The sequence below is a fragment of the Micromesistius poutassou genome (assembly GCF_964030765.1).
Source record: "Micromesistius poutassou genome assembly, chromosome: 16".
Classification (NCBI taxonomy): domain Eukaryota; kingdom Metazoa; phylum Chordata; class Actinopteri; order Gadiformes; family Gadidae; genus Micromesistius; species Micromesistius poutassou.
In genome coordinates, this window is record NC_140286.1 from 10273738 (window position 1) to 10296916 (window position 23179).

Below are 23179 nucleotides of genomic sequence, written 5' to 3' on the forward strand. Positions count from 1 at the left end.
TCGTATTACCTAGCACAGGGTACCACAGGAGCAAGTGGAAGATAGAGCAAAGAAAAGTGACTAGACATGACCACCGACATTACACATATTGGTCCCGTTTGCTAAGTGAAGTGTCCAACCACAGCAGTTGAGAATCGGATGTTGAGTTTCTACTTGAAACAAAAAAAGAACAGTAAAATTAAGCCTCAAATAATAGTGTAATTATGTCTCTTTGTACTTAGACAGGGAGAATAAAATGAAATTAATAAAAGTTACATTCTGTTGACAAGTTTGAACGGGACATTTTTTTGGATGGTCTACTTTCATGATAATAAAAAAGATACGAAAGTAACTATTAAATCTAATTGTTGTATACATTCACTATCAAACAGATTATTAAACTATAAAAAAGTAACTGGCCAACTGAAATTGTGTGTGGATATTCAGCTTGGAGATGCAATAAATATGTCTCAAATAAAACTAACAAAAACAAAATGCGAATGCTCTCCATATTTACTGTATGCATAATGATCCAGTAAATTTTGACCTGTACCACTTCTCAGTTATTTAAGAGGATTAAAATATATCTATTTATTCAGCAATGTTGCACCACTGACTGTTTGATGGGATTTCCTAATGTAGAAGCCACTACTTAATTTGGTGCAAGGACAAACAATAAAAACAATGAAGGAATGACAATGACTTAATAACAATAATAATAATAATAATAATCATCATAAAACATGGCAATGTTGGTATGCTCGGGAGATATACTCTCAAAAATAACTCAACATTTTGGGAGAAACTATATTGTCGGTTAAAAAAAGGCCACAATCTCAGGGAAACAGTTAAACCGTTGTAAATACTGCTAAAACGCTTCTCGTCCAATCACAACACATACAGTGTACAGTTAAGGCTGAAACAGCGTCGCAGAATAAAGTTCAATATATGTTACATATGCACAATATAATAACATCTGCATCTTCTATACATCAACATACAAAGAGGTTTACATGTCTCGGGCAGCTACAGTCAAGAAGCAGCTAGCGGTTGTTTTCATGATGTTCCGATGCACAGCCATCGCAAAGTAGATCATAATAAAACTAAAGCTGGCTGGATTGGAGCTAGCTGGAACAGCTGTGCGAGAGTACGGATTCAACACGCGTGGCAGGGGGACAGGGGGACAGCAGGGCCGGAACATTGTAACCGAACCCGGCAGGAGGAAACCTATTCTGTGATAGGATATACTGAAGCACTGTACAGTGTAATTACACGTAGGAAGGCAACGGGAGTGCTAAAGGACTGTCTGGCTGGTCTAGGAACAGGTGAACAGGCAGGACGGTATGGAGACTATGAGACAACGATCAACGGATAAATCACAGAGAAGATTTACAAAAATGATTAACAACCACAAAAAAAACGAAATAAAATAAAATAACATTTCATATTTTTACAAAAGAACACCCTTCAAAAATAAAACCAAAAAAGCGTTGATATGTTTGAAATGTGCAAGTCGGAAAACCTACATTTTGGACATACAATATCGTATGCTACATCCAAATCTATGTGTCGGTGGATTGTTTCCTCGCAAACGTTTTTTCAACCCTCAAATTAGATCATTAACTCATTCCAAATGTCTGAGTGATTGCGGTGATAAGTTCATTGTAAAAAACAGATCTCTACCAAGAGCTGTATTAGATAATATAGATGTAGTCTCTTTCAAATGGCATGACCCTACAATATAAGGGGTGAAGCCTGTTAAATAGGCAGAGAGGATGTTGAGTCCCTTCTCCATGGAAAAACAAGTGCTACTATCTGCAGAAGAAACACATATGGAAGCCGGCTGTGTGTATATATGTGTGTGTGTGTATGTGAACACAAACCTGTTTTTTTTAAGAAAAAAAAAAGGTTTGACTTTTGCCATGCTGTTTGTGTTGTGTGACAGTGCCCTTACTTCAACTTAAGCAGAGCTTATTAAAACATCACCGGTGTAGGCATCCGTCTTGTTTAAGGTCCGACAAATCATTTAATTAAAGACAAAACGTAAAATAAAGAAAGAGCACATTTGTTTTGTAAACCTGAAATCCAAATATTCTGTTTTGTCATTGTATCGTTTCTATAGTAGAGCCGTAGACATAGATTCACGGGCAATACCAACGTAGTAATTCCCTCTGTACTTATATTTATATACAAAATAAAAAAACATAAACTCAGCTCTGATAACGGCAGTAATGTGTACGTCTTCACACCCATAGGAAGGAAGAGAGTTTGGAAGGCAGAGAGGGAGGGGTGGGGGTGGAAGGGCCAGAGGAACGATGGACAAGCCTGCATGTGGAATTAAAGGTATACTTTGTCATGGATATCTTATTCAATATGTTTCACACAGTTATGCATGATCACCTTTGTTACCTAACTAAGGAAGATTATATAATTCAGCTCCTGATGTACAGCACGCTGTCTAGCTCCCTTCATCGTCATCATCATCATCATCATCATCATCAATGATATAGACAGACCAGTCCATGCTGGTTGGTCTGGATAGAAGGAAGTGACATCAACATAATCACATCACTGAAAACCAGCTGACTCTAGCTGCAAGCCGAGGACAGCTCATCTGCAGGTGATGGGAGGGAGGGAGGGAGGGGACGGGAGGGAGTCTTTTTTTGTCTTCGATTGTTTTTGAGTGGTCGTGGTCTTGGTTTTTGAGCGGTTGTGGTCTTGGTTTTTGTGCGGTCGTGGTCTTGGTTTTTGTGCGGTCGTGGTCTTGGTTTTTGTGCGGCCGTGGTCTTGGTTTTTGAGTGGTCGTGGTCTTGGTTTTTGAGCGGTCGTGGTCTTGTCAGAATGTCTTACAAAGTATACCTTTAAGAGGGAAGAAACAGCAGTAAAGAGATTGCGAGGGGGCTTGTGTCGTTCCACAGAGCGCCCAGTAGGGGGCGACATAGTCAAAGTAATGGCCTCTGTGTGGTGGGACGGGCGCTCCTCAATGTGTTGGGGAAAAAACTAAAAGGAGGCAGGAGTTTGACTTGAGTTTCAACAGTTGGACCGTAGCTGTAGAACTCCCTCAGTCGGTCTCTGGTTCTGCAGAGGAACATACAAGGGTTCAAAAAACGATCTCAAGATTGTCCAAACATTTTGACATCAAAACAACCCATAAACGTACCATGAGGTGATCTACTCTTCTGCTCCTCTCCCTGGGGGGACTCTGCTCCCTCGGACACCTCCCCTAAACAAAGGTCATCAAAATGACACAAGGGTCTGACGTCAGACAGCCATAACGGAGCCCGCCGCCACAACGCGACTCCACGTGTTTATACATGAAAGTACGCAGGTCGCTACGGCGACCTACCGTTCTGTAAGGGCGGCGTGCCGGGCTGGGGCCCCTGATCCGGGCTCTTAGCCCCGGCGTCGGCCTCTGGCAGCGGGCAGCTGGGCTCGTCGGCGTCGGGGCCCCGGCTCTCTGCCGCGGCGGGGGGGGCGGCGTGCGGCGTGCCGGCGGGGTCCGGGGGCTCCGCCTCGGCCTGGGGCTCCGGGGCCTCCTCCGGTTTGGCTGGCTCCTCTGCTTCTCTCTTGGCCCTCTCCTCCGCCTCTGAAGACCCCCACACACACACACACACACACACACACACACAGGGTGGAGGTTGAGTGGAGGTTGAGGGTCTGTGTGTGAGTGAGTGAGTGTGTGTGGTGTGCCACTGTTAGTGCTTCACCGTCACCTCGTGAACATTAGTGTGAGTGGGTGAGTGAGTGAGTATGCGTGTTTGAGTGCCACATTTGGATCTATCAGTAGTTTACCTCATGCACAATGTTCATTGCAATTGCCATCATATGTATATACATTTCATAAAACATAAACTCCATCCAAATTAATCAATATCACACAATTATTTTGAGATGGTTTCCTTAAAATGGGTGCTTATATGTTATGCAGTTTGTTGATGTTTTCTCTCAGCCCGATTATGTGGACTTGGGAGGTGAGCCCTTTCCTTTCAGTGACACTGTGTAATACTCTTTCTCTACCAGTAGAGGCTAGTAGAGGCAGCCTTTTATACCATTCCGCTGAGTACATTCTGAACCGCAAGGGCTCTTATTTTCCTTGATTGCCTCGATGGCATATGGCTTGTGGGTGTCGCCAGTGTTGCCCACTTTACAGCACTTTCAAGCTGGTACTGATTAAGTCCACAACCACCACCACCACCACCACCACCATCACCATCACTGCCACCACCACCACCATCAGCAGCAGAGCCCACAACACAGCAGTCGTGGAAGATTCCAGGCCTCTTGTGTCATGTTTTTGCTCCCAGCAATATGTTGGCTCTCACTCCATTAGCATATCTTTCGCCAATGTCCCCAGTGTGCCTGCAGGTGTCCTGCAGGGCTCCTTGAGCAGGACAGCTCACCTTACCTTCTCCTCCATGAACTAAGAAATTCACTGCAAGTCGTGCGGGATCATAGCGACTGTTGAACAGTGAATAATATCCCAAATGAGTGATCTAATCTTTGACCTAAAACAGCAGGGCGGGTTTTAACTTAAGGTCACTAAAGGTCAACTTGAATGGGAACGGTCACCCTCGGCTGTGTTCTAATGAAAGTGAGTGCCGCTTCGTACCAGTGTTGAGTGCGGCATGAACTCTGTGTCCTCCCAAAATAATCATGAAAGTTTAAGGCCACAGACTTTGATTTCTTCACAACGTGTTAAGCTGTACTCTCCTAGATAAGGAAATAGCCAGGCGAGAGGACCCTTCCTGAAGGCCGGCCTGCTGACCAAGGACGGGTCGGCATTAGCTCAGGAGGTAGAGCGGGTTGGCTGGTAACCGCAAGGTTGCTGGTTCAATCCCCGGCTCCTCCTAGCTGAGTGTCGTGGTGTCCCTGAGCAAGACACCTCACCCTAATTGCTCCTGATAAGCTGGCTGTGGCCCTACGTGGTTGACTCCGCCATCAGTGTGTGAATGTGTGCATGAATGGGTGAATGTCAGTGAACACTGTAAAGCGCTTTGGAGAAAGCACTATATAAATGAGGACCAATTACCATTTACGGGTCGGAGCCCGGCCTGCTAACCAAGGAAGGGTCGGAGCCCTTCTGCTGAACAAGGATGGGTCGAAGCCCAGCCTGCTGACCAAGGATGGGGTCGGAGCCCATCCTGCTGAACAAGGATGGGTCGAAGCCCAGCCTGCTGAACAAGGATTGGGTCGGAGCCCGGCTTGCTGCAGAACACAGGTCTGAGAGCACCGGGGGTGTACCTTTGGCGGCCTGCGCCTTCCACCTCTCGCGGTTCTGGTAGACCTCGTCGTTCCACAGGGTCTTGAAGTTCTTGTGGTCCACGGCCAGCAGGGAGCAGTGACCGGAGGAGGTGCTGTCCAGCCCGGCGCTCTTCAGGCTGCCCCGCTTGGATTCCTCCGAACTCATGCTGGAACAAGGTGGGAAACGTTGGGCAAAAGGTGACAAGGACGTTACTGCTGTGAGGTTAATGGTTTCTGCCCTGTGTTTGAGTCACAAAGTGTCAGTGGTAAGGTATCAGTCATCCATCAGTCAGTATCTTAGCAATATCCAGATTCCTAGCTAGGAAAGCTCCATTCCTTGATGCAATGAACCTCAGACTGCTAGCTAGTTCACTGGTTTTATGCTGCTTTGCTTACGGCCTTGGCTCATGGTATGGTGGTCTTACTAAGGCCCTAAAAGACAAACTGCAGGTTTCTCAGAATAGGTTAGTCAGGGTAGTGCTGGGGCTCACATCAAGGGATCATGTGGGTAAGCTCCAGTTCCAACAGCTGGGCTGGCTCCCCCTGGAAACTAGGGCAGTTCAGCTCCATAATCCATAGTCCATAATGTTTGAAATCACAAGTCACCGGCATACCTTAAAAATCACTTCATAAGGAGTAGGGATGCCCATGCTTACCACACCAGAGCTAGTAATGCAGACTTGTACTTGCCTAAGTTCAAAACAAACATTGGTAAGTGTACTCTCAAATATAGTGGTGTGGTGAACTGGAATAAATTACCTTTGGAAATGAAGAGCATAGACAACTATCATTGTTTCAGAAAAAAGGTAAAATCCTGGCTCATGGTGAATTTAAATCCCTAGTGACACTAACATGTTTTCCACCATGTGAGTTGTTGTCTGTTGGTGTTTGTCTATGTATGCACATTGCACTTTAATACAGAAAGTAAGGGTTAGGGAAGATTCTTTTATATTTTTTGCCTCTCATAGTCATTTTTTATGTTGTTTAATGTTTTGTTTTATGTGGATATATGTCCTGTCTTGTAACACCAGGGACCATGATGGAAATAAGTGCTTGCACTTGCATTATTCCAAATAAATCAAATCAAATCAAATAATGTGTCAGATACATGGGTAAGTATTGCATTGCGATGGTCTTAAAGGTAGTAGCATGATTATATTAATGTTTTATCTTCTATCTCAACATCTAATTTATCATCTTTTATCTGAACTCGAACTTGAGATCACCACCAGCACAAACCAGAGCAACCAACCAACCATCCCTCACGGTGTAATCTAACCCTCTGCTATGCCTGCTTTTCTGGCAACTCTGCTTTCCCTGACAATCCACTGACATGCTACTGCTAGATTGCTGACAGGTAAGGCTGCAGTGTACTCTCCGCAGGGAGGGAAGATTGACAGAGAGAGCCAGAGAGATCAAGAGATGGAGTGGGAGAGAAAGAGAGACACAATAATACGACACTTGATTGAAACCTGCTCTAAATGCCGTCCAGGAGCCGCCTCAGTCTGTGTATTTCGGTGTGTGTCTGTGTGTGTGTGTGTGTGTGTGTGTGTGTGCGTGCAGACACACAGGCATGCTAGTGGGTGTGTGTAAACAGACAAACGTGGCGAGGGGGTGAAAACGGGAACACAATGTAGCATTTCCAGTCGGCTGCCTCTGTCTGCAGGCCGAGTTTGGTTAATGACTTCCCTTGTAAAGGAGAACAGGTGTGTATAGTGGTTCTTCATGCGCTGCTTGATCTTATTCCATATATATACATATATATATATATATATATATATATATATATATGTATATATAGTTATAGATATACATAATGCATGCACTTTCAGAGCTCCTCCACTTTTAATTTATATATACATATATATATATACTATATATATATGTATATATATAGTATATATACATATATATTTATATATACATATATATGTATAGATATATACATACGTATGTAGTTATAGAAATATATAATGCATGCACTTTCAGAGCTCCTCCACTTTTAATGAATGACTTCTCGTGAGTGGGTTGACAACCGTTTATTCAAATACGTGAGCACCTGTACACGGCGTGGGGAGAGACAGCGGTAGAGAGGGAAGAGAGAGTCTTGAGGGGGTTTCTATTGAACCAACGCGAGTCACGATGACTGCCATTTGCATTAGGGGAACTGCTCAGTATGCCGAACAAGTTTGCCAGGGAGATCAGCGAGGAAACGGGGTGCAAACTAGATTCCTGTACGCAAGTGTCAATTTCCAGGTGTGCTTGATGAGATTTACAGACACTTGCGTATGCACCCGAGATGATGAAGGACTGATTAGAGAAGTCGCTGTCAACGTAATTAAATGCCATTTAAAGTTCGACTCCATGCCATTACACCATTTCATTATCTACTTCCCGGTCTGTCTGGAAGCTATGGGCAGTTGTTTTCATGTTTAATCTAACCTTCAGAAGTTGTTTAAAATGCAAATTGCTTTAAGCCAAGGACGCGTTCAGTCGAGAAGCGCCTTTGCTTTCTCCAGGTGCACCTAAAACTTATTTCATTGTTACAGCTGAGTGCCTTTTGCTCAATGGCTCATCTAAAGTTATTCATTCTCCCCCATGGTTCGCCCAGGGAGGATGAGGAAAGGGTCGGTAGGGAGGAACAAAAAAAAAGGAAGGATAGACGGGCAGAAGGGAGGCTAGACAGACGGACAGACAGACAGACAGACAGACGGACAGAAGGAGCTTTACCTGGAGCGTCGGGAGCCAGCGACGACAGCGTGGGAAGAAAGGATAGACGGGCAGTAGGGAGGCTAGACGGACGGACGGACAGACAGACAGACAGACAGACGGAGCTTTACCTGGAGCGTCGGAAGCCAGCAACGCCGGCATGGGAGGCCTCATCGATGAGTGGCGTGACGATGCGCTCCGTCATGTCCGTCAGTACGGTGAAGGTGGGCACCACGATGAAGTCGATGAAGCCTGGGGATGCCAGGGATACACACAGAACACGACGGTCAGCTGCCTGTTACAGAAGGGCTCACCTGTGTCTCAGGTGAGCCATCATTGAGGACATGTGATGGAGTAGAGGCAGAAGAGGCAACGCACCGATCTGGGACTGGGCCACCATGGTGGACTTGCGGTCGCACAGCGGGGAGAACGGAAGTCCGAGATCTGCCTCCTTGTCCCCCTGGGAAATGGGAGGGAGGGGCATTCCGGTTTGAACATTCAACATTATGTTATGGACGGGAATGGTTAGGGAGAAATGTTTAAAATATATATATTTTGAGTGCGGTAAGAATTGCGATTTTGTTAATATTGCGGTACAATATTCAGATTTGTATGTGCGAATGTATCTGTTGAGGTTCAGGTTCTACAGATCGGTTGCTGTTTGTTAAATTAACATGAACAAAGAGAACCAAACTAAGTTCATGCAAATAATATAGCGCCATCTGTAGGACAGTACCATGCATTTGGTTCCATGAAGATTACATAACCCTAGATAACTAACCCTAAATAACGAATTATTGATTACATTATAAGTCAACCTGACAATAGTAGTATTGCAGAGGCAAAGAATCCAAAAATCACTTCCCCCTATCCCTACAGTATAGACTTTCCTTTAAATAACCAATACAACAGTATCGCACACAAGTCCATTTGAGCACGGTTAGCTGATAGACACACTCGTACAGACTCATATCACACACTGCACCGTATAGAGCCATAGAGAGTGCACGCAATCCTCTGCACAGCCAGCGACTGCAGTCCACTCTCTTATAGTCATTTCTTTCTCAGTCGGACACACATTACATTATCCTCCATTGAACCCGTACCCTGCTGTCAAAAATGGTCACGACCCCCCCCGCCCACCCTACACCCCGCACAGCAACAGCACTACCACCGCCCTCAAAAGTAGCCAAGCATTCGAGCCACCACCACCACCGCCACCGCCGCCACCGCTACCACCGCCACCGCCACCACCACCACCACCACCACCACCACCAACATCACTTTTACGGAAACACGTTGGGGGGAGGGAGGCTACACGGAATATATTTTATTATTCATAACAAAAACACCTTAAATGGGGCATGAACAAGAGCAGGCGTTCCTCAAGGTTTTCTGAGGAACCCTTTCTCATCCACTTAGCTCGGCCGTATCTATCAGTGGAGGATTGAGACGTCGTGGGTTGACGTTCGGAGTGATTTACTCTTTCCACCCTGTCGGTCCGCACACGCTGGTGCGCCGAACAAGGTATCGTTCCCGGGTTTTAATCTCCTGTGGAACACGTTCTGTTCTCATCATCGAAGATGACAAAGGAGACCTGAGTGTCTGCCAGAGAGCATGTTGGGAGAATTATGCTAACGACGAAATGACTATGAATCCCCCTCCCCCCTCCCCCACCACTCACTGCATGTAAATGATGTGCTGCACGATTGTGGTGAAGTGCCGTGTTGAAGCAATAATTCATAACAGTAATCATCATCATCATCACAATTATTGGTAATGTTGGACCCCGGTCCAGAAATCTCTTGGGCTTTCCTAAGCCACGAGAGAATGAGTTGCTCCTGGTAGGGATTTGGATCTGAGCTGCTGCTGCTACGCGAGAAGCACGGACTTTGGAGACAAAAGCTAGGCTGACATCCCTGGACGAGTCTCAAATGCATACAAGTCTCAAACCTTCTCAGTTCAATTCCGATTTCCGTTGGGCCTCATCAACGGGCTCGGTCCCCCAGCAGCTTGTTAGCATGTGTACCTGTATGAAGAACTCCTCCAGCAGGGAGGCGGTCCAGCGGTGGTGCAGGTCCCAGTTCTTGGCGGGGTGGCTGATGTCCGCCGTGTGCAGCAGGAGGGACAGGGCCTTGGGCTTGTCCACGCTGGAGGACACAGGTTCCAATTAGACAAGGGGACACAAAAACACTTTTTTTTTTTTCTGCAAATGCGTCTTATCAGCCACCACACTAACTATACCTGTGACATTTCTGCAGTGCCCACAGAACAACATAAACGTGTTTAGATACATGTGGTGTAGGCTGGGGCGGTATCTATTTTGTCATGCCTTCATACCCTTCCTGACATCTCACCGCAGAACACAGTATATGATCAAATAAATAATATATATTATTCAAAATGGAAAGGCTGTGCTGCTTGTGGATCCAAAAGGTCCCTGCTCGAGGGGCTAGGACTTTCCAATGATTCAGGAACCTTGGGGGCGGGGTTTGCAGGGCTGAACATTTCTGATTGGTGGAAGACTCAAAGCCTTTTATTTCCACATCTTGAGCCGCAAACCGACAATTTTCTGTTCACTTAGACATGCGATCAGACACAGTTTGCTTATTGTATCTATAGTGGTTCACCACATTCATATTATTATCGCTTCCTGTTATATGTGTCGATCATTCATCTCGATAGCAGTTGGTGCTACAAACCACTGCTTGCACTGTGGGACATGAATGTAGGTTGCTTTGGATAACATGACTGTGTGTAGTTGTATCTCATACATGTAGAAGTCATTGTAGCGTGCACACAGCTTCGTCAGGGCTGGCTGGCTCTCCTTGATCATCGCCAAAGCCAAAACACTCACAAAGGGAGTTTTAGGGTTAGATGTGCACACCGACATATCAACAAGTAAAGTCAACTGAAACAAAGATTAGGTGTGCAATAGTCAGCCTTTTGAATAATATCTTTAGTTGAATGGCAAACAAGCTCAAATCTGAGTGAATGGGGTGGTTCACTTTCTTTCGCTTAAAATTTGTGTCTAGAGGCAAGGATTTTTAAGTGTGTAAATCACAAACACAAACTCAGCCAGCAGTAGTAAACTGTAGAAATACACTTAATTAAATCCCCTTTGAAAGCTACAGTAATTATTTTTCTGTTGCATCATCTCCGCCAAAAAACAGGAAACCGCAAGTTACTCCCCTTCTCAGTTCATTGCTTCCGGCCCAGGCTCTGTGCCGTCTCCCTCCAAAACAGAGTAGGAATGCTGGATCCGGGATTAGGTTGACATATGCGTACGCACGTGCATTCACACACGCACGCATGTACACACACACACACACACACACACACACACACACACATACACACACATACACACACATTCACACGTACACGCCCACAGTTGAATCCATACTCACTTGGCTAGGAATCAAAGTGTCCTAGCAGCCCTGGAGGAAGATTGAGTGACTTAAATGACTTCACCTCGGAGTTCATCCACCGGCAGCTTTCTGCTCACTCAGCATTCCTTTAATGTCTGCTCTGCGTGTGTGTTTGTGTGTGGATGCTTGCGTGTATGTGTGTTCGTGTCTATCTGTGAAGATGTTTGCACGTGTGTGGCCTAAAGCCTCCTGATTACATTCTACTCAGCACCCTCGTCGGTGAAAAATGATAAGAAAGTGTGGGAGTGATGGCTATGCTTTAATGCTTTAAGCAGCCGTCAACTCAAGGGTGAGTAGCTGACTATGGCGTTTCCTGCTCATGGGGAATAAACGACTTGCAGCTCATGTAAATCAAATCGCCCTGTTCAGAGACTCCTCTGCGGACAAGCAAGATGTTTAAACAATACGTTACACTAAAGGTTGACTCGATTTGACTCTTTTTTTTACGGCAAAGCTGCTGCCGTTCCACTAGAAAGGTGCATTCATCTACGATTACTCTGTGACGGTTGATACTTGGATTAATATCCCGCCACTGATTGCCTGCAACAATTCCGTCTCTTACTGCCTGCGTGTAATAAACGGAGTGCGCCTTATGATTGGTTTTTCAAATGATGCGAAGAGTAGATTGGTGGTGTGTGTGTGTTGAAAGCCTAGCTAGCCTGACTGAGGCTCTGACCGTTGTCAAAGGGTGCGTTGTCACGACCGATACCCCTAACTCCCCTCGCCGGCGGCTGCAGTGTCAGTGTGCTGCGTTCAAAGTAAACATGCATCAGCAATCATATCTCGCTGTCAACGGCCGCTCGTCCCCTTGTAATTATGTTTGCACAGTACTTAACGCGATGCAAACAGAGCTACAAAGTGCTGTCGTTTATTAGCGACATATCATCCACTTCATTATCCCACTTAATACGGGTAAACAAGTCCAGAAAAAAAAGATGCGGCGCCCTCCAATTAGTGGGGTATTAGATCCTATTAGCACGGCGTACGCTATATAGCTGGATGTCTATCATAAAAGATCTAAGAGAGTTGAAGAGCGACTGCTGCTAAAGGTTGTGTGTCCCCTGACGGCGGTGTACAGTCATGGTTTCTCATGTGTATTTCTACAAAGAAAACACTTGTTCGACTCAAAACCACGTGTTGGAACAAATTCACCACGTTGGGTTGTATGTTAGGTGTACAAAGAACATTTTTTCTAACCCTTTTTTTGGATGAACTTACACGGCAGTGTAGTGCACTACCTATTTAGGCAAAATATGCAAAATACAACACTTCAATCGCCCTGCCACCCACTTGCACTTGTCGCGTGCGGTGTGGTAACACAGCATCCACCGACAGAACCCGTTTTGGGGGGGACAATGGCTTTGTATGCTTGTTTGTTTCATCAAAAAGGCCAGCCACTAATGCCGGCCCGCTGTTTGGTCAATGAGGATTTGATGGGGTTCAGGAGGCTGATGAAGGTGAAGCAGTGTGTGGAGGGGATCTCCGGCGACCCCCACCCCCCGGTGACTCACCCCTCTGGCTGCTGCAGGAAGTTCTTCATGGTCTTGACCTGCTGGAAGTGACAGGACATGTCTGTGGCTAGCACCATCTCCACCACCAGCGCCCGCAGCTCTCTGGACACAAGGAGAGCGACACACGTTCTCACAACCTACAGCCACATCGGTGGTCTCAAGTGGTTCACGACTACAACCACGATTCCATATTTAATGCATTAAAAAAACGATTTGACACCCGAAAACCTTACGCGTGTGTGAGTGTAACGTGAAATGAACAGTTGGTGGAGCTCGGACATGGGACTCATCTGGGATTGAATTGAGGCTAAGACAGTTTATTGGTTTTGGAGACAGTAGAGCATTTATGAGGATGATGATGATTATAATGACAACAATTATTATTATTATTGCCATCATATCACACATACAAATGTTCTCAGTGACAACGGCAATGTTTTGTTAACAGCTTAGGGTTAGCCCCCACCCCCCCCCCCGTATTTATATGTGCTCCATCAAGCGTTTGGCACGAGCCACAGGACGCCATATCCCAGCTGTCTGCATCAATGTAATATCATTATAACCGTGGCGCCCACTAACAAAAAGCCTTCGGTGAGCGTTCGCTGATCCTGATTTTCTATTTACCCCCGTGGAGCTCTGTGATTTGTTGTGCCAGATGAGTGATGACTTCACACTGCGGTTTAAGTAGAAGAACATGAACTCCTTTTGGGGATTCGTGGAGTCCTGTTTAAAATGGAGCTACAGCAAAAGTTCAGTCAGGATGACTACACACACACACACACACACACACACACACACTTCAGTCACTTCAAGTCAAACATTCCCATGTTGTCAGTGCAGAAAACCACTCCCATGTCTGCCTCGGCTAAATCAGGATTCCCTTGCTGTATGATGAGTGAAACGGCGCTCATGTACAGCGTGTGTGTACCCTTCACTTCCTGTCCCGATATGACTGACTCTGATGTCGCTGCAGCCCTCCACCACCCCCCGTCTCCTCCCCGATTACCTGGCTGATTCCCGCCACAAAGAAGAGGCAGCGGAGTCTGATCACCCAAACTAATAATGTTTATTGATGAACTCTGCTTAAACACAAGACTAGTCTGTCCTGTTTGGACTGTTTTGGACTACCTTTGGTCCTTGGACTTTAGTCTAACTCGGGCCCTTTCGTTTTCTGACGTCCGGCCCGGGCTCTGTGCCGTCTCCGCCCCCCCTAGAAGGGGCGCGGCGGTGGGCGTGTCCCCGTCTCACCTCCAGTCGTCCTTGGACAGGTTGTACAGGATGTTCATCTCGTCGTCGTCCTGCAGCAGGCGGTACGCCGCGCTGACGTGGTGGCTCTCCAGCACCGAGCGGTCGTTGTACAGGATGGCCGTGTCCGACCTGGGCGGTTTCGTCGTCATGGTGACGAGTAAAAAACAGAAAAAAAAAGAAAATAACCATTAAAGGTGTAGGGAGCCGGGCGGTTATATCGCCATGGTTACGAGTAATACAAAAATAAGAAAATAAGGATTAGAGGTGTGGTGAGTGTGACTTGAGGGTTGGGAAGAGAGAATGGAAAAGAGTGGAATATATTGGACCCCAAAAACACACCCTCCCTCCCTCCCTGTGGTTCTCTGCCGTTGAGATGATTTATTTTTACGCACACACCCACGCGTGCACACATGCACTCACACACACACACACACACACACACACAGGCCCACACCCACAGCAATATGCACACACACACACACACACACACACACACACACACACAGGCGCACACACACACACACACACACACACACACACACACACACACACACACACACACAGGCGCACACACAAACAGGCACACACACAGCAATATGCACACACACAGCAATATGCACACACACACACACACACACACACACACACACACACACACACACACACACACACACACACACACACACACACACACTTGCCTCAATCAGTCTTTACACAGACCTCCCAGACTGGGCTTCCTACAATCGCCACAGCAATCTTCTGCAAACATTCTGACTTATAGCAGTGAGGTTCATTGGTGTCCCCCATCCCCCACCTCGGTCCGACCGGACCCCCTTTGCCGTACAGATGAACATGTGGATCAGGGGTGACAGTATGTTTATGAAAACGGCTCTGATCCATTACCTGGTCTGGATGTGGAAGTTATTGGTGGTCCCTGTGTGCTCGTAGTCGTGCACAGCGGCTGCAAAGATCAGCGCAAAGATCTCCAGCTCGGTCAGCCAGTGCTGCGCAGACAGAGGAGGTGGGGGGTGGGGGGGGAGAGAGAGTATTAACAGGAGCGGATGGAGGAGATGAGGGAATGTCATGGGTTAACAGGGAGAGAGAGAGAGAGAGAGAGAGAGAGAGAGGGGGGGGGGGGAGGGGGAGATATAGAGGGAGTGAGAGAAAGAGATAAGAAAAGGGAGAGAGGGAGAGGGAGAGAGGGGAGACAGAGAGGGGGGGAGAGAAAGAGAGAGGGAAAAGGAGAACTAAAAACAGAGAGAGAGAGGGAAAGGGGAGCGAGAGGAAGGGAGAGAGAGGGAAAGGGAGGGAGAAAGAGGGTAAGGGAGGGAGAGAGGGTAAGGGAGGGAGAGAGAGGGGAAGGGAGAGAGAGAAAGAGGGAGAGTGAGAGGGAAAGGGAGAGGGACAGAAGGTAAGGGAGGGAGAGAAAGAGGGAGAGAGGGAGAGAGTGATGGAGATGGAATTGGAAATCCGAGGGGAAGAACCCATTAGGTGGGAAGAGACAAGAAAAATAACAAAGAGACGTGAAAAGAATGAAACAAAGTTGCTTATTCAGGCACAAAACAAGGCACGGACGAGAGAAAAACCAACGCGCACGGGACTGAGTCAGCGTCACCGACGATAGAAGACAAATGTGGAGGAGGAGTAGGAGATGAGGTCAGAAGAACGGAACGCAAGGCGTAGATGGGGAGAATCATTGAGAAACACATTAGAGTCCGCCCTGCTGACTCCCGACACTTTGCTCACAGGAAACGTCCGCCCCCCAACCCCCCCTAAGGTCAGCGCTGAGTTCACTGGTAAAAACAACCATTTGACAGCTTGTTGAAATGCTGCAGCAGGAGTAACCTGCCCTCATAGAGCCATGAAGCTCACCTTATGGCTACATGGCTCTGCCCGGCACAATGAGATGAGCTGCTGCTCTGCACGGGTCTACACATGTGCTGTGATTCAACAATAAGTGTTGTTTTCAAAGTGTTGCTTTTTCGTTGTTGTTGTTGTGTTCCATTTTGTCAAGCAATGCTTATCCTCTGTTATAACAAAACTGTGTGCATTAATAATTTGTATATGGGGTAGAATTTATTTATGAGGTGTGCATTATAAATGGCACACACACACACACACCACATGTTACTCGGCGCCGGCAGCCCAATCAATAGCGGTGACTAATCAGTGTGAGGGGGGGGGGGGATTGAGGTGGGTGTTGAGTCATTAATAACCCGGGCAACCAAGATGGCCGATCCATCCCCTCAGTGTGTTTCCTAGCGGGGCCTTGCTTCATCAATGACCTGCTGATTGTTGATTTAATGGAGTGTAAAGGGCCCCGGCGCATGATAGATGCCAGCGCTGCCAGTCTCCCAGGGGCCCGCAAGCGCCAGCTAGTAATGTGGTTTGCTGCTGAAGGCGCGGCCCGGGCACACTCCTGACGACAGCTGTCGCAGCCACCTTATTTAGGTGATTAAATAAAAACAGAGAGAGAGAGCGAGGGGGGGGGGAGGGGAGGAGGGGGGAGAGGGGGCGGGCAGGGGGTCCACCACCTCCAGCCAGGCTGTTTGGGGGGATGGAGAGCAGCATTAGTTGACGGAGCTAGTGGGGGTGGTGAGGGGCCGAATCGATCACCAGGGAATTAAAAATGTAAGGGTGAAAGAATCACTGGCGCGGTGGAGTTATACACTGGAACAATGCTGTTGTGGAGCACCGTGGGCTGCTGTGTTCTGCTGGGTGCTGTACTGTACTGTACTGTATGGTGTGGGGGGAATAGTCTACAAATATGTACACTATGATAGTAAACATAACCACCGCCACACACACACACACACACACACACAGACACACACACATATATTTATTTATATATATTTTCACACATTGCCTTGAGCAAAATGGGGATTAAAGAATTTGCTCGGATGTCACGCTTGTCAAGTCTCTTTATATTCCTGCAAATAATTAAACATGAATTGTTCAGGAGAAGAAAATGATCCATTCTAAAGCGGCATGTCAGGATAGGCTATAATTAAACACACGTCCAACGACAGGGATGTTGGATGTGAATCATCCCACTGCCTCACATCAACGGCAACGTTCACTCTGGGCTGCGGTAGACGGTGGTGCCAGATACTTTTGATATCTTTTTTGTATTTGTGCACACGTGCATGTGTGCGTGCTTGAACTGTATATGTGTGTGTGTGTGTGTGTGTGGGTGTGTGTGTGTGCATGTACTTTTTAAATTTTTTAATTGTTTTTATTATACAGGAAAGTTTTTAAAAAAGTAACAGTTAAGTTACAATTAAAACGGGCCTGACTCAGGCCTGTTTCAGAACCTGACTGGTTTCCAGCAGGTTCCTGTTCAGGTACTGTATGTATGTGTATGTGTGCATGTTCTGTGTGTGTGTGTGTGTGTGAATGTACTGTATGTGTGCGTGTGTGTGTGTGTGTGTATGTGTATGTACTGTGTGTGCGTGTGTCTGTGCATGTGCTGTATGTGTATGTATGCGCGTGTGTACATGTACTGGATGGATTTTATTTGATTTATTTTACGTTTATTTGAGAGGGACAATGCACAATATATAATTGAGCCACATTATAGCCACAAGGCTAATTTACATCTGTTTTCCCTGATGTGTGTGCGTTTGTGCATGCACCGCATGTGTGTGTGCATGTGTGTGAACAAGGCTGGCTCACCACCATGCCCGTCTTGAGCAGCAGGTAGTGCACGGTCTGCGTGACGTCCGCGGCGTGCATCAGGTTGTGGTAGGGGTTCTTGTGCTTGCTGTAGCCCACCTCCAGGGCCTCCACGAAGGACACCACCGCTGAGATGGGAATCTGCAAGCAACAGGTCCAATCTAAATCCGTCAAGGTCAAAGAGGCTTCATGATGGAATCTCAATTAGATTAGTCCACCGAGGGTGGGATATTCCTGGGTTAATGTGAATGTGAAGGACCCTTTGCATCCGGGGGAGGAATTTCCTGTTGACATTATAGCCTGCATACATATAAGTGTACAATAGTGGTTTTGAGTTCATACCGAATTCATATCCATATGAATTCAAAACCACTAAATAATGTCAAGCTCTCGTCCAATCAGAGCTTGCAGTGAGCCACGAACCTCTATGCGTCCCCCCCCTTATCCGCAGCCGAGCACGTTCAAAGATAACAAAGTTTTATATTCTTTACTTTTTTGTTCTCAGATGTTTCCACTCCCGAGTGGAGCGCCGTCAGTCATAAAACGCTACCGAGAGCGGGTAGACAGAAACAGAGCGCGTGCGTGCACGATCATGATAAAGGCCAGACGTAACCCCCTCTCCACAACGCAGAATAAAAGCCCAATGTAAATCTGGTTGAAAGCAGACACTAAAACCTGCCACGGACGGGACGGGACACAAAGCAGCTGTGGAAACGGATAAGAAAGTTGCAGTGAAGTGAAATCCGAGGGGCCTCAGGCTGACCTAACGCTGCCTTATGTCACTGAGTCAAAGGAGTGGCGAGGGGAGGGGAGCAGCGTGCAACGAGATCGCTCCTCCGGCTTGTACCTTGAAACGGCTGATGAGGTCGTATCGGGTGAGCAGCTCGTAGAAGATGAACTTGAGTGCATGGTCGCTGCTCGCCTCGTTCAGGGCGAACACGTCAAATGACCACTTGTCCACGTTCTGGGGAGGAAGCACAGACACGAATAAATTGGGATGGGGATGGGGGGTTTGTAAACTTGTTGGTATGAACGCTTGTGTTTTAGTTCTACCGGGTCCTATGAATCCTGTGTTTGTGTGGAAGAAGTGAAATAGAGATTTTACTGAATTACTGAAATAAAGAAATAAAGATAGACAAGAACGCGTGTGTTTACATTCACCTATGTGTGTGTGCGCATGTGTGTATGTGTACGACAGTGTGTATGTGTGTGTGTATGTGTGTGTTTGTGCGTAGACCTTACTGCTAATACCTTAAGCACAGATATTACGGAGGAAGGGTAGCTGAGTCCAACCATGTTGGAGGTGCGTCTGTACATCCTGTTTGGATAAAACAAAAAAATAAAAAAATGGATTGAGCATTCGGCGTTATCAGCCCAAATACAAATCCGATCCTCAATGGAGACAAACATAAGCTGCTTTAAAATGGTACTGGACTTTCTACAGATGACTTCTCATCACCCATTCGTTCGGGTCTAGGGACTGCTGCGAGGTTTGTGCTTCAACAACATTAAGCAACATTAGGCATCATAGTAAGTAATACAGTAATACATAATACATTTGACATTGTTTTGTGATAAAAAAAACCCTCCAACTTCAGGTATGGCGCTGGGTGTATGGTTCTTCATGCTTGCAAAGGCTACAATGGTGCATGCTGTGTAATTATGAATAGTAAAGGCAATTGGATAACAGTAGAAATGGCCAATTATTTCTATATTCCCTTAAGCAAAACCTCATAAGGTTGAAGTGAAAGTAGTGTTTGGACTGGCTCTGCTGCCACAATCCTGTGTGTTTGGCAGAGGAAATACGGTCCAGGTGTAAGCCACACAAGGTATGAATTAATAAAGTGTGTGTGCTCGCACACCCCTGTGTGTGTGTGTGTACATCCACACATTCTGGGTGTGTCTGTATTTGTGTGTTCCAATGTCCACGCACCTCGACTGTGTGTGTGTGTGTGTGTGTGTGTGTGTGCGGGTGCGAGTGTGTGTGTACGTGTCCACCTGCACCCGCGCACACAACAACCGTGCTCGCCACTTAACAAGCCATTTCATCTGGCTGACATTTCAAGTGCCATGGCCCCGCCCCTCCTCCCCTCCCCTCCCCCTCCTCCCCCTCTCCTCCCCCCTCCAGGTCTGGGCTGGGTGGTCACGACCAGCCGGTCCCCACCTCTCCACGAAGATGCCGGCCTGCACGGCGTGCACGATGCTGCGGAAGCGCGGCTTCTCCTCGGTGCGCCGCAGCATCAGGCCCATCTGCCGCTGTGAACGTCGACGCCAGCCAATCACGCACCTCCGACGGCACCGACTCCGATTGGATGTCGCTGAGCTCGTCCTCCGTGTCCACCAGGCGTCTGGAGGATAGGGGAGGGAGCGAGAGGAGGGAGGGAAGGGGGGGAGAGAGGGAGGGAGGGACGGGGAGGGTATGGATGGGAGGGAGGGAGGGTATGGAGGGGACGGAGGGGTTGTAGGGGGGAGGGAGGGGAGGGAGAGAGGGAGGGGAGGGAGGGGGGTTGCGAGGGAGGGTGTGGAGGGCGGGAGGGGAGGGAGGGAGGGGATGGAGGGGGGAGGGGAGGGAGGGAGGGGAGGGAGAGAGGTGTTGGAGAGATGGGAGGGAGGGAGATGGGGGGGAGGGATCAAGGGAGGGGTTGGAGGGAGGGGTTAGGGAGGGAGGGAGGGAGGGAGGGAGGGAGGGAGGGAGGGACAGGAGGAAGGATGAAAGGAAAGGGATAGAGGGATGTGAGGGGAAGGGAGGGAGACAGGAGGGAATAAGAGGGAGGTAGGATGGAAGAGAGAAATGAAGAAAGAAATCAATCCTAAATTAATTGTCATATATGACACGAATACAGGCTTCAAAGATCACTGGGATTTGCGACAGCAATTCAACACATCACAAGCCTCTCAAAGCATTACTGCTGTGGCTTCAGCTCAGCTCTAATGACGCGACTGCGCTATTATCACAGCAGTCTATACTGCGGTACGGACATGTCCGGGGCCCTGACGGTTCGCGAGCAGGGGCCAATCACCACAACGCACCACCACAGAACCCACCAGACAGTTCCCTCCTTGTCTTGCTGTTGTCATGGCGCTGCGAGCCGATCATAATCTGGCTCCGAGCAGATGATTACAGTCTTACATAATTCCATGAGCCAGATCATACATCATACATCTGGGGGGTGGGGGGGGGGGGGGTGCTGGCGTATGCACACAGAGCAAAAAGAGTCCAACCTGGGTTTACATTAAAAGAACAGAATCAAATCGGTCTGAAAAATCAAACAGTGATGTCATCACGTGACCTCTGGTTGAGCGGTATCAGATCTCCTATAAGCGGCGCGGCGTTATCAGCGCCGTGCAGCTGCGTCTCTCTGCATGAGACAAAATTGCATTTTTGAAGACCCAGTGAGTTGCAAAGGAAACCGTCGCTAGTTCTGAGGTTGGGATTGGCTGAAGTCCTGGTCTGTGTGTGTCTCCTCTGGCGTACCTGGTCTCCTCCACGTACACCGATTCGAGCACGGTGGCCGCATACTCGAGGTTCTTCTTTAGGTCGACCAGAGACGCCTCCCCCCTCTCCAGCTGTTTGACCAGACATCTTAACCTGGAGAAAAACACAACAGACACACGGGTCACTTCCTGCCCGCCTCGTCGGTGTAGCTTCTCCCCTGCGAGTGAAAGGGTTGAGGTGGGAGAGTTTGGGCCTTTTTTTGTTTTGATTATTTGTTTGCGCAGTTCCCAGAATTATATGGTGAGTCACATTTGTGTGTTTTCTTTGTTGACTTGGATTGAATGTTAATGTGTTATAGAGGCATCTTTGTCACCAGATCAAACCAGATTATTTTCAATTATTCTTCAAGAAACTTTTAAACCACACATTTATATTGCCAAAGTTTCCAGCTGAGCTGAAAAACGATTACCAAAATGAGCATGTCAATAGCAAGTGATCGTGAAATACCATTTAGTGCCTTGGAAGTCAAGTGTTTTTCTTCAAAGTAACAACAAGTGTTTTGGCTCCTCTTAAGGCTAGACTAGTGTTTACTTATTGCTGAAGCATTATGCAAGACAAATGTTGTTTTCTTCTACTGCTGCTAAAGGTATTATAACTACATTTTTTAATGAGATGGTGAGGCAGAGGAAACAAACAGTAGTAGTACTAACCCCATACCCAGTTCTCATTGTTGGGTACTCTGCCGATGCTTTTTAACTAGCGGTCACACTAGCGGTCATACTTAGCGGTATGAGCATTACACAGCTACGAATAGGCCCTTAATGTACAGAGTGATCATAAAAAGAAGCAGACAGGCATTATGTTGCTCGGAAAGCATTATTTAATGACATTAATAAATGAAACCTCTTGGTGGAATGTTACAACATTACACCACTAAACGGGTGACATCAGTGACGGTAAAACCACAGACTGGCCTCCCTTCCGTCTCTTTCCCTTCTTGTTCTCTGGCCACTGCCAAGGATTGCAATCACTTCCTGAGCCGTGCCAAATAAAAGACAGCAGCAGTTAAATCAAGCTTATAAGTCCGTGGAGGAAATGGCTGAGCAGAATAGAAAAAAAACAATGAAATAAAAAACACCACGCAAAAGAAAAGTAACCACAACAATAACCCCCAGCAGTGGCGTCAGAAGGCGATATGAGCCAGGCACGTGATGCCATAGCGGACGGACGGACGGACTAATGATGGTGATTAACAACAGCTGTGTGCCAGTGAGCTTTCCAGCTAACCTGCTGCAACAAACAAACAGTTCTTAGGACAAAGCTCCTCATCAGAGCACAATTCAACCACAAAATGGCGACTTTCGATTCTCTAATTGGCCGCTTGTTTTGCTTCTTTTTTTTTTGTAGGGATTGTGTAACGACACCGCATGCATGCGGTGCTTTCTGTGGAAAAAAATGACATTTTGACTGACATCCAAGAAAGCCCTGTGAGAATGTTTTCTCCACTGAGTGCCTTTGTGAAGCGCTTCGTCAATCTAGCCGGCTTTTGTTTGTCGAACAATGGAATCAGATTGGATGGCCGGTTAAAATGAAACGTAATACAGTTGTAATTATTCAGCATCAAGGTTTGCTCTCAAAATTGTAATCATTCATAGCATTCCTGAAGTCACATTTAATTACACCTAATTCTAAAACACTATTTTAGTAAACACTACATGAAGCACAACCATTTCCCTTTTATTCATTCTTGATTCTTTCCACAGCAAAATAAAATGGATGCTAGTTTGAGATGTCAACATTTATGTCAGCCCAAAGAAGATCATTGACCCTGCTTTTATCTCCACATGAAGTGAAAAATGAGGTTAATATCCAGCTGCCCTTGCAAACGGACATTCGGACAACGGACTAAGTGAAACATCCTTATCATGAAGCCAGGGTGTAATCTG

The 23179-nt window shown here is 47.0% G+C and overlaps 1 protein-coding gene across 1 annotated transcript in view; it reads right to left on the reverse strand.

Moving 5' to 3' along the window:
- Positions 1-2362: 2362 nt before the first annotated feature.
- LOC311360493 (dual specificity calcium/calmodulin-dependent 3',5'-cyclic nucleotide phosphodiesterase 1A-like) overlaps positions 2363-23179 on the reverse strand; it is a gene marked incomplete at its 5' end in the record, with an annotated part of 69295 nt that continues 48478 nt past the window's right edge. Inside the window, 16 exon segments of the mRNA XM_084480570.1 lie at positions 2363-3057; positions 3140-3202; positions 3326-3565; positions 5221-5387; positions 8061-8181; positions 8308-8389; positions 9959-10079; positions 12872-12973; positions 14120-14248; positions 15023-15123; positions 17798-17938; positions 18645-18761; positions 19049-19115; positions 19962-20053; positions 20055-20145; positions 21273-21386. Coding sequence (XP_084336696.1) covers positions 3041-3057; positions 3140-3202; positions 3326-3565; positions 5221-5387; positions 8061-8181; positions 8308-8389; positions 9959-10079; positions 12872-12973; positions 14120-14248; positions 15023-15123; positions 17798-17938; positions 18645-18761; positions 19049-19115; positions 19962-20053; positions 20055-20145; positions 21273-21386 — 1765 coding nt within the window. The 3' untranslated portion in view covers positions 2363-3040.